At 37.6% G+C, this 15,995-nt stretch overlaps 1 protein-coding gene across 1 annotated transcript; it reads right to left on the bottom strand.

The window, feature by feature from the left end:
• Positions 1-5,063: 5,063 nt before the first annotated feature.
• LOC139131398 (uncharacterized) lies at positions 5,064-15,741 on the bottom strand. The gene is made up of 2 exons (XM_070697425.1): positions 14,745-15,741; positions 5,064-6,421 (listed from the first exon to the last, which is right to left on the bottom strand). The coding sequence occupies exons 1-2, from the start codon at positions 15,630-15,632 to the stop codon at positions 6,107-6,109; spliced, it is 1,203 nt and encodes a 400-aa protein (XP_070553526.1). The 5' UTR covers positions 15,633-15,741; the 3' UTR covers positions 5,064-6,106.
• Between the last annotated feature and the right edge of the window lie 254 nt (positions 15,742-15,995).

The following is a 15,995-nucleotide window of genomic DNA, read 5'->3' as shown; positions in this document are numbered from 1 at the left end:
TTGTAATCTGTGTACTATAATTCCCCGGACTGCCTTGCTTTTAGTTGTATTGGTGTTTACTGCTATCAGCCCTGAATATTAAAATCCAAAGCACTCTTTCATTCTGCACCTATCTTTGTCACACATTCTCTTGTTCTTCCGCTGCTCTGGTCTCTGGAACTTCGCTTTTGCTTGCAAATGCTTTCTAGTTTCATAGGTGGGATTGTATTAGAAACTTTTTAATGTGTCACTTATTGACCAGACTCGTAAACAAACAAACAAAGACCTTTATTGACAAACATGAAAACAAATACAACTCATTATTGGTTCTTTACTGGATATGGAAATAATATGTAACAAATAAACAAACACGCATAAACAAACAAACAAGGAGCCAGAGTTCCCTTTGCTAATACTTTCATATCACCATATGAAACCAATAAAATGTACATCAATATTCTTTGTGGGAGTGGAATAAGAACTTGCTCATTTTCTGTAAACAGCAGGCTTTTGCCAGTGTCACTAATTCCCATTGCCATTTGAAGAGGCTTTTTTTCTTGTAGGAATTCAAAGGATTGAAAATTATGCGCACGTAGTAGCCCTGAGAGGAAAATTCACCAACTTTGATGATTCCATCACTACTAATATTACCTAGTCATTGTATGATTCAGTTGTTTACGTACTTGTAGCTTTGTTGCCCAAACAGAACCCATCGGGTTGTAAAAATACCGGTATACACATAGGAGCAGTATGTTATTTTGTTCCAAGACTGAATACCCTAATCTGCTTGCAAATATGCCAGATGAGTGCCATCTCCCATACTGTACTCTGTCAAGTATCACCGTCAACAAAATTAACCATTACTTCCTAAAATCTCAGCTAAATTTCATTTGGTGTGAAAATTTGCTTTCAGGTATGCTGTAGCATTGGAACAAATTCTTTGATAAACCAGTAAGAGTGCAGTGTTCATGTACATGTATTAATTAGGCAGGTTTTTGGCAATTGGTTGAAGAACTATAGAGTTTAGCTCGGCCATAAAATGTAGAGTTTGAATGAGTGAATGCTGGAAAATAGTGTGAAGGTCAAAGTTTATGCATGGTGTCCTTTCTGTAAGTGTACCTCATAAATGTGTGATTACCTGTTTGATGAAAGCAAGGACGTTTATAAATGACTTGGATAATATTGCGTTTGGGATCAATCAACTCCATGGTTACATTTTGATGGGATTACTGTACGAGTACTTAAAAAGTACGTAAATTTAGCATTTACAGGCACCAGCAAGTTGAACTTAATGCGCATGACTGTGCAGTTGCAAATCCAACTGCTTTAAGATCACAAATTCCTCGATATTGCATACATTCATCACTTTAGACTTTGCTATTTACAACTCACCGAGCAGAAATAATGCTGGCGTAGATACTGCATAAGACATGGTGAATATACAGAGGTTTATTTACGTCTCCCAAAGCGTGTACTTTGAAAAAGTGCCATTTCCCTGTGACAACATTATTGTTACAGTGTTTCCTTCAGTTTCAAACTTGAAACAAGAACAAATATTTAAAGTTTTCAGCAAAATTTTTTCCACTTCAGCACTGAAACAAAATATCCTGCATAGAGAAATATCTACACACACATGAGCTGAGTTGATTTGCATCAGTCGATTGTACCCACTTCTGCCGCTGCCAAGCAAACAGAAATATGATCTGTCAGGCACATTTGGAAAGAGAGCAGAAAAATGTGTATTTTTATACAAACAAGGTCTGTGTGCATAACTAAACCCTGCCACACACAACATTTTTCTTTATACAGAACTAAAGATTGAATCAACAGCTTTTGGTTGAGTGTATTTATTTTATTCAATTTTTGTGTTTGTTTTTCACTATTGAAGTATGGGGAAACAAAACTGCACTCTAAATCCTTGGAAGTGGATCAAAGTTTACTCCTAAATGTCAACACTAAATGCATATACTTAATATGTAATGTTTCACAAACATGATCAGTTAACAACTCCAATCACATTAACACACGGATTTAAAACCTTGTACAGCTCAGATCTGAAACAGCAATAACTCTTAGCAGTGAAAATCAGCATGATTAGCTGAGTATACGGTGTCTGGTATGCTGTACGCCAGCTGTCTAATGAGAAAATAATTCATAAATCACAAAGCTATCCACAAAATATTGGCTGAATGACTACCGTAAGGACGTAGTCCTGGTACCAGTAGATTTACGCAAAGCAAAGAGAAAAACAAACACTCTGAAACAACCTCTTCAAAGAAAATGTGTAATTCACATTTTAGTTCTCTACGATGAACTTTGCCCCGCCCCACTCATTCATTTCTTAGTTTGGTTCGACCCCATGTATTCAAAGCCTATTGAAAAGTGAAGTACTACTTTTGGCCACATCAATGGAAAAGTTCAGAATATTCACAAACTTTGATTCAGTAGAATGGAGCTCTTTAGATAGGGGTCACTTTTGTTAGAATCACAAACACTGCACTACAGACTTACTTCAAAATATACAAAAACACTTCTGTTTTTTTTTTTAATTCTTAATGTTGCAGTATCGGATAAGCTGCAAGATGTTGACGTACTTTCAGAACCACTTTAATTAGTACTGGTAAAAGTTCTCAAGCACACAGGAAGTAAAAACAGCTTGATATAGACTTGTAAGCATTTGAATTAAATTATGATCTGAAAGGTAAAATTTGTTATAGCCACATTATTGGGTACAAAACATTCAATTGCACTGAAATTTAAAACTTTTATTACCGGGATAAACTCTCTTGTAAGAACAGTTTGCCTAGTATTGCACAATTCAGTTTTATAGCCATAAATTCAATCTCAACCCTTTGAGCACCAAAGTCAAATTTTGTTGCCTTTATAAAATATACCCCAGTCAATTTTTTCAAAATTTTTGCCAAAATTTTGATAAAATACTGTAAGCAATGAAATGTGATGTCCATTTGATCCAAAATTATCAACAAAATTACAGAAAAATTTCATAAAATCGATGAAATGTTGCACAAAATTTTGGTGGGAAAATTTACAGCACTCAATGGATTAATTCCGAGCAGTACAATAGTTTAGGCTGTACGAAGCCAGTAAAATGCAGTTTCTCTTCAGAATTAACAGTGAGTTAATCACAGAATACGGAAACGTGCTATAAAGTGTGCATTCTTTGATTGTGTCAGTGTAATTATCTACATCAGTGTGTTGTCATGACAATGCAGATTGATACAAAAATGTTTTCTAGACTCAAAAGACTGGTATGAAGATGATAATTGACAAGTACAGGCCTTCAATATGCGTATCCAGATGTACTATTGATGTTGTTGTCATTGTTTTGTAGAAATTACAACATCTGTAGATTTCATTTTATCTTATCGCTGCCATTAAATTACACAGAGATACACTGAGTTCAGTTGACTTAAGTACTGAGAGTATAAGTCTCTTACTTGCATTTTCAGGCATTTTAAATGTAAACAACTTAAAAGTATTGGATATCAGAATATATCATTGAACTTTAAAGATTATAAGCTTTGGCCAAGAATATAATTGAAGGTCATACTTAAGTATTTAAAAAAAATTGCTGCGCACATCTGTGCAAAAATGGTTGACTCAAAAGAAATTACTGATGTACTGAATGTATAACCTTTGGTAAGAAAGCGATGGAGATTGTTTTGAGCACCATTATCTCTGCAAACCATGACAATCTGTCTGCTTCAGGTTTTAGAAAGCTCAAACCATTTCAAGGCAAATATTATACCGACAACAGACACTAGGTTTTATATATTTTGTGATGGCCATCTTCATAATAATGCTCAACCTCAGTAAACCTCAGTAAATGTCACCTCTAATGATCTATTATATATATATATATATATATATATATATATATATATATATATATATATATATATATATATATATATATATATATATATATATATTATATATACGAAAATGGTTTGCTTGTAATGCAGGCAAAGTATAGTGCTCAATGCATTTCTGCAGGGCGGTAATACTGAGAATCAAGGAACTTGTAGTTGTCACTCTACAGGCTGTTTCATGCGCTAAGCAATCATCAGTCAATCATCAGGCTGTTTCATGCGCTAAGCAATCATCATCAATCCTGATGATTGCTTAGCGCATGAAACAGCCTGTAGAGTGACAACTACAAGTTCCTTGATTCTCAGTATATATATATATATATATATATATATATATATATTATATATAAATAATATTGTATTTTATATATTATATATAAAATATGATATATATATATATATATATATATATATATATATATATATATATATATATATTATATATATATATCCTTGCATCCCCTGGTTTACTGCCTACAGCATGCTGACGTTGATGTCAAGTACTGCGCAGCTTGTCATCAAAGCTGGAAAATTAATTTGATCTTTTGTGAACTGTAATCATTGAGAATTGACTTGAATTCACTTGAATTTATTTGAATTCAACAATAGTGATGCCCAGTACCTGAGGCATTGCATGCTCACTACTGAGTGTCTCAACAAGTGTGAAGATTACACAAAGAAGTATAAAGTAATAAAGTATATTGTCAAATGTACTGGGGCGAGGCTTCAAGAGAAAGCAGATCAAAGTAAATGAGAAAATAGTTGCAATATTTGGAATTTGTGCATTAGATGTCTCTGCATAGTTTCTATGCTGTCCTGGGACTCTACTACTCAAACCATGGCACATGTACGGCAAATCTCAAACTTTTAAACCCAAAGTAAAACTCAAACCTCTCGCAAAATAAGTTTTTCAACAGTGACACTCACAAACAGAAACCTGCAATTATTTCAAAGTGACATGTCCATTTGTACAAACAGTCAAATGGCAAATTATAAATTAATCCTCAAAAAATAAAAAATAAAAGGCATCTTTCAGCTTTTAGTTTAACCAGCGTTTAGGTGATTTCAGGTTCTAACCCGAAATAGCCAGACTGTACATGACCTCGCCCTTCTGTGTTACAATATGTAAAGTTAAGGTAGAATGCGCCTCGTGGACAGATACTTTGACTCTCAAACTTTTACAATTCTTTTCTGATATACCACGTGTGGGGGTTCATTTTCAAGCTCTTGATGTAAAAACTTTTCACCGTCTTATTTTTTCGAAAATCGAAAATTATATTTTTTTCCATAAAGTAATTAACACAGGGATGGCGGCCATTTTGAATTTTAAATATTGGTAAATCTGGGTAATTTGTTTCTCTGGTACCTAAATTTGCACGGTGAACCCCGATTTTTATTTATGATTTTGAAAGAGCATGGTTCAAAGATTCAATGAGGAAAGTTTGAGCAAAAGTTTAAGTCTTTCCCTGTTCAAGGCGCATACTACCTTAACCAAAAACATAGGTGCGTGGAGTATACAAACAGAGCTGACAACTTCAGGTACCTGTGACCGAACACATGGAAGAAAATGACAGATCATCTATATGAATGACACTGGACTTGAAAATTATAGAGGAATGAGATGTACCTACAGACTTGGTTCAAGCTGACGAATACAAAATGAGTTATTTTTGAAACAGCCTTTTGTGTATGTCTTCATGTCATGCAAAACGTTTGATTTTGGTTGACTTTCAGTTCATGACAGCTGAATCAGATTCAGAGCGGAGTCTACACAGCAGGGCTGGCGTAATCCAGCAAAAGCTGCTCTACTCGACGTCGCATTCACAGCACCACTCAAGGTCAAGTATTTCAGCTTCAATGATCAAAAACTCACACGAAAAGACCACAGTCCCCTGTGATCTATTCCGCTCGTGGACTATGCGCCCAATAGACGCACGCGTGCCATAGACGTGTGTACATATGCTTGAGAAAAACCAAGTCAGGAAATCAAATGGCTATTTCGTACAGGGATTATGCCACCATGTCATCTTCGACGTTTTTCTCAAGCAAATGTACACGTCTACGGGGCGCATAGTCCAAGAGCGGAATAGATCACAGGAGAATGTGAAAAGACTGAATAATCATACACTCTCTTTTTCAGACATTGCCCCTTTCACCACAATGGTTTGACCCGACTCCATCGATCTCAGTGGTGCATGTGGACCCCTGCTTACGTAGAAACTGGCCTGGAAAGGTTAGTAATCAGCTGGATAGTTCATACCAAGTCTCATGTCTGATAAATTAAGCCGCCTTATTAGATCTTCCTCTCGACGAAGCATCCCTTCCTTGTTGCCGTAGCTACTGATTATAAAGATGGCTGCCTGCTTGCCCAGCAGGGTTGCCAGGGCTAGGCAGGCTTCCATGGTACTGACGGGACCCGGGTAAGGAAGGAAGGTGTCGCCCGGACAACTCCTCAGGTGTTTCAAGACCGCCGACACCGCCTTGCAATGCGCGTGGGAATCATGGATCCAGCGTTGAAGAGTACCGTGGACAGCACTGCCGATGTACAGCTGAAAGAAAAAATTTAAAACACTGTCAGATACAGCATTGACTGCATTTTTCAGCAGATTAGCTGGTTATGTATAAAGTGACTTGATGCAAACGTGTTAGTAGTCTTGTAAATCGTTTGAATGAGGTATTACACGTCCACACGTGCATTGACGAAGGCAGAGAAGGAAAGAACTGCCTGCATGCATGTCTGCCTGGAGTATATTTGCACTGGAAAAGTGAAGTTTACAGTTACCTTCCCATGGATTGGTTGAAATAATATTCTTGAGATCGGGTAGGGGTATACAGTATGAAAGACATTTATTACATGTAAAAAGGCAGGTATTATTTGGTCAGACAGGGAACATTTTAAAGTTACCTGAATGTCTGGTTGCGATTATCTGCAGATCCCTCACGCCGTGGTGCACTGATATCACTACATGTATTATGAACAAGCATTGTACGCATGAGGACACGGCTTTGATAGAGAGGAAAGAACAGAGCCGATGACGAAACGAAGTGATATGAGTGGGTGTGTGAGTCAAGTGCAGGACCTCCAAGTTTTTTTACTTGACCGGAGGACCAGTGAAAATAACAAACAGACTACAGTGTGAAATAAGTGTATGTAGAAATATATAACAACTCTGGTGTAATTCTATGTTACCAGTCCTGGTAATAACAAATAATGAACGGAATTTTTTCACTTCCATATGTAATTGTCTGTTATGAATGTGTCAATACCATCAATTTGTGTGCAAAGAGTAAACAATTATACATTTAGTATTCGGTGTTTAGGACTTTGTATCGTGGTGAATTCAATGACCTCAGTTGAAAGCACCTGCCTGGCTGTTGGCAGTTAGTTGTCGTACATTTTCACTTTGTATTTGGGCGACTTCTAGGATTAGAAATCAACTGGCACAGAACAAGAGCTTTCTTGATGTGTACAGGCAGATTGTCTATACACACTAGTCTAGCATCTCGTCGTTTGGCCTTCGTCCACTCCAAAAGACTGAAAAGACGAGGCTGAGACACTTGACCAATATACACAACGCATACACATATACCGAACTATACCAATAAAAGCATTTCTGGCTCACCCTAAAGACGGTAGATTGAATTACAAAAAAAACAACAACATATAAATGTAAGTAAAACAACAAACAAGAAAACTTCTTGCTTAAAATGCTCCTTTTTTCATATAGAAATGAAGTTTTCATAGTAACGTGATTACGTGATGTCTCACAATTAATCTGCTAAGATGTTTGTGATACATTTCAACGAACGATCCGCTTGTTTGTTGTCTTTATTCCATTTTCTTGTGTTTTTGTCGGTATGCCATTTGCAAATTTGACATAATTTTACTCATTGATAATAATTAACTCACATCGGTATTTTAATAAGCGTTCCACTGACTCTATGATAGTGCCGCTCTGTGCGTGGAGAGTTTTGCCGAGTATGCTCCTCCTGGAATGGTCAAATGATGACCCGTTAGGGGTTGACCAGTACATATTTGAGGGTGAATGTTGGGGGAAAACCTGCTGAGATGTGGCTGGAAAAGTTGAAAATAAGAGCGCGCACACATTACGCTGTCGGAACATGAAAAACCATTCATGTTAAAATCCTGACTAACGCTCAACGTGCTGTTATGTATCTTGAAAGTTTTATTTCTCCCCCAGAGTTACCGCAGAAGATGGTGGCCACTTTCACTTCAACATACTGAAAATTTTTTGATGATTTGTTTGTTTCTCAGATGCGAAAAACTTCATTGATGCCTTATTTTTATTCTGCGGCCTTAGGAGCTAATTTTATTTTCCTTTTCGACACACCAACTGGTAAGCATACACCCTTATCTCGTTGTCCCCAGAGAGCGACATGTACAAGAGAGATAACTACGGACATGCGCAAATGTAACTTTGTTCTCCACGTGCACCGGCCGTATCGATGTTGATGTCATAATAATAACTCAAGGGCAATATTTATTTACGGAATGTATCCCGCTCGTAATGCAGTACTAGTAAGAGTTCAGGAAGTGTGCAGAGATATGATAAGCTTACAACAACTGTCTGACATGGCGATCTCTTTATTTTACCTTTGACGTAAATATACCTGTCCGGGCAGGGTACCCTTGTGTAGAAAAGCTGATCACGTTTTTGTTGTTTATCGCTGTTTGTTTGTTGTTGTTGTTGTTTGCGGGGGTCTTGTTCCCGGCATCGCGTGTTGAACATTTGCCGCTTAGAGATATTCGATCAATTCTGTGTACATTTGTCAGTTTGAAGTCGAAGACCTTAAAATACGTGATTTTGTGCAAAGCTAAAAAAAGGAGGACAGTATGATGGCTTAGGGGGAGCTGCGACTGGCCGTCACAATTCATTACTGACTGGTTTGCAGCAAAATTAATATTTCCAAAAAAGTTTCAGAAATTTCTCGCATCGATCAGTTGGTCTCCAGCTCTGTAGAGAATGTTGATTATATATGATTTAGCGGTGAAAAAGGTAAATAACTTGAAGTGGAAAAGAGAAACATGCGACACACAAAATTAAGGCTTATACTGTTTCCCTATAAAATGGTTTGCTTAACACTGAAATTAAATGTCGACCAGCACACCTCTCTCTGTGCTCAAGAAGCATCTTTAGTCATCTGCAATTTATGTGTGGATTGCCATAATCAGAGAAGAGTAAGATTTATCTCACCAGGAAAGCTCAGAGGTGTCTTCTCCGTCCCCGGGCAGGGCTTTGTCATCTTGCAAGCCGAACTCCAAAACGGTTCAAAGTATGGGACCGGCCCGTTGGTTTGTTTATCGATGGACACTCGCGATTGTCCTGACTACCCAGTATTTATCGAGATGCGATGCAAAAAACTTGTTTGCATTAGCTAGCTAAGCTGTCAAAATTGATCCCCGATGACCCTCGCACATATAGATACTATTGAATGCTTTGATGATACCACTGACATGTATGCAATATCTCGACATCTAGCTAAATATTAATGATGATATTTGGTCAGGTCTCGCCATCAAAGGTGCATCTGTCAGATTAATCAAAACAAGGCTGCTTTTTTTCGCGATATATACACCGCTGAACAGAGCGTACCTGACACAAAAACGGGACAAGATGTGGAGTTTTAGATATTCAGGCCAGTTAAGTTGTGTATCTGCCCACAACTTCTGTCGGGACGACTTGAGATCATGATGATCTTAAAGTATAAATTTCGATTGTCCTTCCCCTCACCTTCTTCTATTATTTTACAATAATGTAATGAATATTACACATCTCTGGTGAGTACAAAATTCCGAAATCGGCTTGTTGACGTGCCCCTGGGTATATCCTAGCCACCAACATCGTAAATCGGGTAGTTCACGCGACCTTCGTAGTGACTCTGTGTCAGATTTAAACAACATTACTCTATGATTGGATTTTGTCATATCGTACGACGAAAATGAAAGTGAAAGTTTAGAATTGATCATAGGACTCCATGCAAACGAGTTGATCATTCAATTGCATTATATGATGAGCTAAACAAAAATATAGTAATTATCACATCGCGTCATGTCACGTCGCACGTCACGTCACGTCACGCTCGTCACACCACATCATATCATGAAGGTGAGGTCACGTATCGGCGTAAAAACACTGTTGGCTACGCGTGTATAGATTTCATCTAATTCATCATCCACTATTATAATTAAAAACTAAATAACTCGATGGAACTATGCTTTTGCCCCTGGCCCTCTTTGGTGGCCAAGCAATCTACAGTATCCGGACAGGGGGTCGACCACCTTTAAACACCACTGATGAACGTGCCGGTCAAATTAACGGTGCAATTGGTCGATACATTGACAACGGCAGTGAAGAACAGGAAATTTTGTACAGTTTATACAAGTACCCGAACAAACGTTATAGGGATGGGTGCTCAGAGTGCGGACTTGAATTTTTTTCCAACCGTTCCAAGATTTGACATGATTTTTAAAGGGTGAAACACATGCACATTTTTTCAACAGTTACAGCACAGTCGCTTGGTGGGCTATTCAGCTCTGGGACTATTCGCCCCATAGACGAGTGTACAGAAGTGACGTGGTTTCTCGCTTCTGTACACTCGTCTATGGGGCGAATAGTCCCAGAGCTGAATAGCCCACCAAGCGACTGTGGTTACAGGCATGTAACTGTCTTTGTTTCCGATATGCGAATATTTTTTTTACCGATATTGTTAGTCCAGTCAAAATAGGGTTAGACCCACCACAAATTGCAACAGAATTTTTTTCTTCAGAATGCATTTCAGAGAGGTACCCAGAACAACATATTAAAAGTTTACTCGAATCTACCTTGGGGAAATATGACTAATTTGCATAAATCAAATATGGCGGCCAACCATCCGACAAAATAACATAATTGGCCATATATCACATGTTAAACAAGCTATTTCAGTGATTTCAAAGTCTGAGACTACTTATTAGGCTCAGGGAATCATTTTGGAGGTATAATGTTTCATAAAGGCACTTTATTAATTTGCATAATTCCAATATGGCGGCCAACATTCCTACAAAAGACATTTTCGGTCATATACCACGTATCAAACAAGCTATTTCAGTGATTTTAAAGTTAGAAGTATATTTCTTTGGCATGGACAAATGATTTTCGAGATGCAATTATTTGAATAGGTAATTTGTTAATTTGCATAAATCCAATATGGTGGCCAACATTCCAACAAAGGACATTGTCGGTCATATACCACGCATTAAACAAGCTATTTCAGTGATTTTAAACTTTTAATATTTTTCTTGGGTATGAAGAAACACTTTAAGTGGTTCAATGTTTACAAAGAACCTTTGATAATTTGCATAAATTAAATATGGCTGCCATATTAATGCCCCATGGCTTAATAGCTTCTAATATAAATAAGGGTTCGGTATAGTGTTTAGCACTAGGAAACTATAAAGAAGAAACTGTTAAGTCCTTCGATATTCATTTTCAGCTCATATTTGGTATTGATATAAATACCAAAAAGAGCTTATATGGTGAGTCTATGGCGTCTGTATGTCTGTATGCCTGTATGTAGGTATGTATGTGCGGATGTATGTCCGTCACACGCAAAGGCTCTCATACCAACAAAGCTACCATATCTCAGTATTTGGTGTACAGGTAGATGCAGGGGTTGAGATGTGACGTTGTTTCAGTGTCAAAAATATGCAAATGAGGTCAGAAAAGGGGGAAATCCTGCAAATGTGCAGGAGTGGTGGCAATAACTGAAACAGCGCACACATCTGAGTAAGAGGTTTTTGACCTTTAACCTATTTGTATGCAGGGTACCTATTATGTGCGGGAGTGGTGGCAGTAACTGAAACAGCTTATTATTCATTTCCTGTGATTGTTCATGAACTGTGATATATTAACAGACCTGCTCAAACCATGGATGTCTATTTTTGTACATCCATGGTTGAAACATTCTCTGCTATGCATGTTGCTAAAGTTGACCTCCAGTACCTAAAGTTTCAGACGTTATTTACTTTGTCATTCTTGTTTTTTTGGTTTAAATATTTCTTGTTGTTTTTCTGGTTGTGCAGAAATCATTGTCATAACATCAACGTAGAATTTTCCTGCACTGAACAGATAGAAACAACACTTATTGTTGATCTTTGGTATGTACAAATTCAGATCAAATTTGAGCGACACCGTATAATTGGATAACATTAATAACATTGGATTCATCTGTGTACGGCATTTTCGTAATTTGTATGGGTGTTTAACACTGTACAGTGTCAAAACATGTAGTCTGTAAAGTTTACTGTTAAAAAACGACGTGTTCAAAATCTTTAGTTTTTAATTGAGACTGAACCCCCTTCTTATGGATGGGTGCATCTTTATAAGATCCCCTAGATGACAGGTAAGAAGTCATCACACATAACAGCAAAAATACAATAAACACAACAAAGCTAAAAAAGAGAAAAAATGATTTGACAAAAATAAAAAATGCCATAATACACACAAATTGAAACTTAGCACTATTGCAAACAATGTCAGATTCATAAAAACTTTATTGACACATAGACTCAAAAAAATCTGAAAAATGCATGCTTTAGCAAAGGCTTATAATTAATCCAAAAACAGAATCCAACTATTACACAATACAAACAAGTACATCTTGAGTCATTTTTCCAAGTGTCATTTTTCCAGATGTACATGCTTGTATCGTGTAACAGTTGGATTCTGTTGGGCTGATGAGTTGTTTGAATTAATTTTAAGCCTTTCCTAAGCATGCAATTTTCAATTTTTTGTGAGTTTATGTGTTGATCAAGTTTTTAAGAGTCTGACATTTTTTGCATCAGAATTTTATTGCAAAACAAAATAGTTGTTCTGTTATATAGCGTTTAAAAAACAATGTGAAAATTTCAGAAAATTTGACCCAGCCAGACTAGAGTTATATTCTTTGCAATTCTCGAAATTCAGATAGAAGAGAAGCAGAAAATCGGTCGATTTGCATAAATTTGCATAAATTACCCCTTCTATATTATGCAACTTACGACTGCTTGCCAAGCTAAAAGGTGAGCCTAACCAATTTTTAATCTTGGGTTAACAAATTAATCAAATTGGATGAATATTTGCAAAAAAATTATTTTGAGCAAAATACGCTGCATTTGGTGCAGTGCCCTCTTAACATTTTTTTTTTGATATTCCGGTTGCTAAAATCTCTACAGAACCTTATTTATATAAGAAACTATTTGGTCATTAATTTGGCAGCCATATTTAATTTCTGAAACTTATCAAAGTGTCTTTTACAAACATTGAACCGCAAAAGGTGTTTATTCATGCTCAAGAAATATATTTAAATTTCAAGATGGCTGAAATAGATTGTTCAATACATGATATATGACAGAAAATGTCTTTTGTAGGTATATTGGCCGCCCTATTGGATTTATGCAAATTAACGAAGAGCCAAGGCAAATCATTGCACCTCAAAAATCATTTGTCCATGCCAAAGAAATATACTTTTAACTTTGAAATCACAGAAATAGCTTGTTTAACCCTTGGACTGCTGTAATTATTTACACAAAAAAAATTAATGCAATATTTTACCAATTTCTGTGAATTTTTCTGTACGTTTTTTCATAATTTTTGACCAAATGGATATCATTTTCCAGCAGCTACATTTTGTTATCAAAATTTTGGCAAAAAGCAGAAAAATTGACTGTGATACATTTTATATAGTTGACAATAATAGACTTTGGCGCCCAAAGGGTTAATACGTGGTATATGACAGAAAATGTCTTTTGTATGTATGTTGGCAACCCTATTGGATTTATGCAAATTAACGAAATACCTAAGTATGCAAATCATTGCATCTCGAAAATTGTTTGTCCATGCCAAAGAAATATACTTTTAACTTTGAAATCACAGAAATGGCTTGTTTAACCCTTTGACTGCTGTAATTTTTTACACAAAAATTTTATGCAATATTTTACCAATTTCTGCGAACTTTTCTGTACGTTTTTTTCATAATTTTTGACCAGATGGATATCATTTTTCATCAGCTACATTTTTTTATCAAAATTTTGGCAAAAGGCAGAAAAAATGACTGTGGTACATCTTATAAAGTAGACAAAAATAGACCTTGGCGCCCAAAGGGTTAATACGTGGTATATGACAGAAAATGTCTTTTGTAGGTATGTTGGCCACCATATTGGATTTATGCAAATTAACAAATTACCTTTTCAAATCATTGCATCTCGAAAAACGTTTGTCCATACCAAAGAAATATACTTTTAACTTAAAAATTACTGAAAGAGTTTGTTTAATATGTAGTATATGACCGAAAATGTCTTTTGTAAGAATGTTGGCCGCCATATTGAAATTATGCAAATTAATGAAGTGCCTATATGAAACATTATACCTCCAAAATGATTCCCTGGGCCAAATAACTAGTGTCAGACTTTGAAATCACTGAAAAAAGCTTGTTTAACATGTGATATATGGCCAATTATGCTATTTTGTTGGATGGCTGGCAGCCATATTTGATTTATGCAAATTAGACATATTTCCCCAAGGTGGATTCGAGTAAACTTTAATATGTTGTTCTGGGTACCTCTCTGAAATGCATTCTGAAGAAAAAAATTCTGTTGCAATTGTGGTGGGTTAGGTGCCAAAATCTCGTAGATTGACTGGACTATGAGGAGGTACAACTGCTGAAGGTGTCCCAGTGGGCAGATTTTTCCACTTTGCGACGACTCCCTCGAAATATCTAATGGTCGATACCTGAGAAGAAAGTTGTCGTATTGGCAACATATCCCCTTAACCCTTGTCTGCTTTTCTCTTGAAAATTACTTATTCTCATTGGCACCGTCGTTGGTTCCCTCACCTGTAATTCCCTTTGCCCTTTCTTACTGTCTTTGCCAGCGCTCCTCCTCTTCCCGTACAAATCATCCTTCAAAACAAGGCAGTACACGGCAAAGTTTCCGTGGACGTAGCACTCCTCCTGTGACTCTGCATTGAGGAAATCCTGGATTTCCTTGTCGATCCAATGGGGCAACTCTCCGATTTCTGTGCGCAGTTCGGGTAGTTCCTGCCCACTGTTTACGAATGTCCATTCGTACCAAGATCGCCAGGCCATCGTTTTGGCGTAAATCGGGGGACACAGGTTTTCGAGTTGGTAGTGGTCGTGAATTTGACCCCTCTCTTTGAATATTTGGTAAATCGTCAGCGCCTTTCGGAGTTTCCAGGCCAACACTGGCGGATTACGGAAGATCTCGCTATGCGACGGAAAGCCCGACTCCGTCTCCCAAGTTATATCCAACTGGTGGTTTAACAACATATCGTGGACATAGCCCGGTATCTTCGTTGGTAAAGCATCTGCGAGGGCGTTCGGCCCCGATATGCAAAACCCGTCCTTGTACCTGAGTTGCAGTATCTTGTCCACGAGGACTTTCAGTTTGTCTTCCATTTTCGGGTCGCGTTTCTCGTAAGCCAGAAGGTCTCGCAATTGTTTCAGAAGGACTTCCTTGCTCGAGTACCTGAAGTCAAGCTTGAGTCTGTGCGGCGGTGCAAAACTTTTGTAGACTTGCTCCAGCGTGGACTCAATCGGACCATCGCCATTACTGGATGACCCCAGTATCATCTGCAACTCACGGAAATCGCTGGTACCTTTCCTCGCGTCAAATTCAAGCCGACCGTAAAACTGCCTGACTTTCGCCAGAACGTCCACGTAGTCCTTGTACAGAGAAGAACCCGCAGTGTCTCGGCTGGTCATGTCTACACTGTGCGCATGGTGTCATTAAAGTGTCCGGAGACCGAGAAACCAGCAGATACAGGCTGTGTGACCTAACCACGGGACAAACCACGGGCAGCTGATGTTTTGACCTTTGGCAGGACACAAAGGTACACGCCTCGTTGAACTGAGCAAACAAGGGGTCTCGTGTCACACGCACACAACGGCCGCACGGAACTGCGCAGCAAGGATTCAAGGTTACTGTATCACTCTAGCTCTGCGTGGCAGGGCTGTGTATTACGCTATGTATCACTCTAACTCTACGGTCCCTGCGATAAAACAACAGTGTTCGTCTGTATATCAGTCTGCTCTGTTCGTCTGTGTATACGGATCAAATACTATACG

The sequence above is a fragment of the Ptychodera flava genome, chromosome 4 (assembly GCF_041260155.1).
Source record: "Ptychodera flava strain L36383 chromosome 4, AS_Pfla_20210202, whole genome shotgun sequence".
Classification (NCBI taxonomy): Eukaryota; Metazoa; Hemichordata; class Enteropneusta; family Ptychoderidae; genus Ptychodera; species Ptychodera flava.
This window is presented reverse-complemented; position numbering and strand designations above follow the sequence as displayed.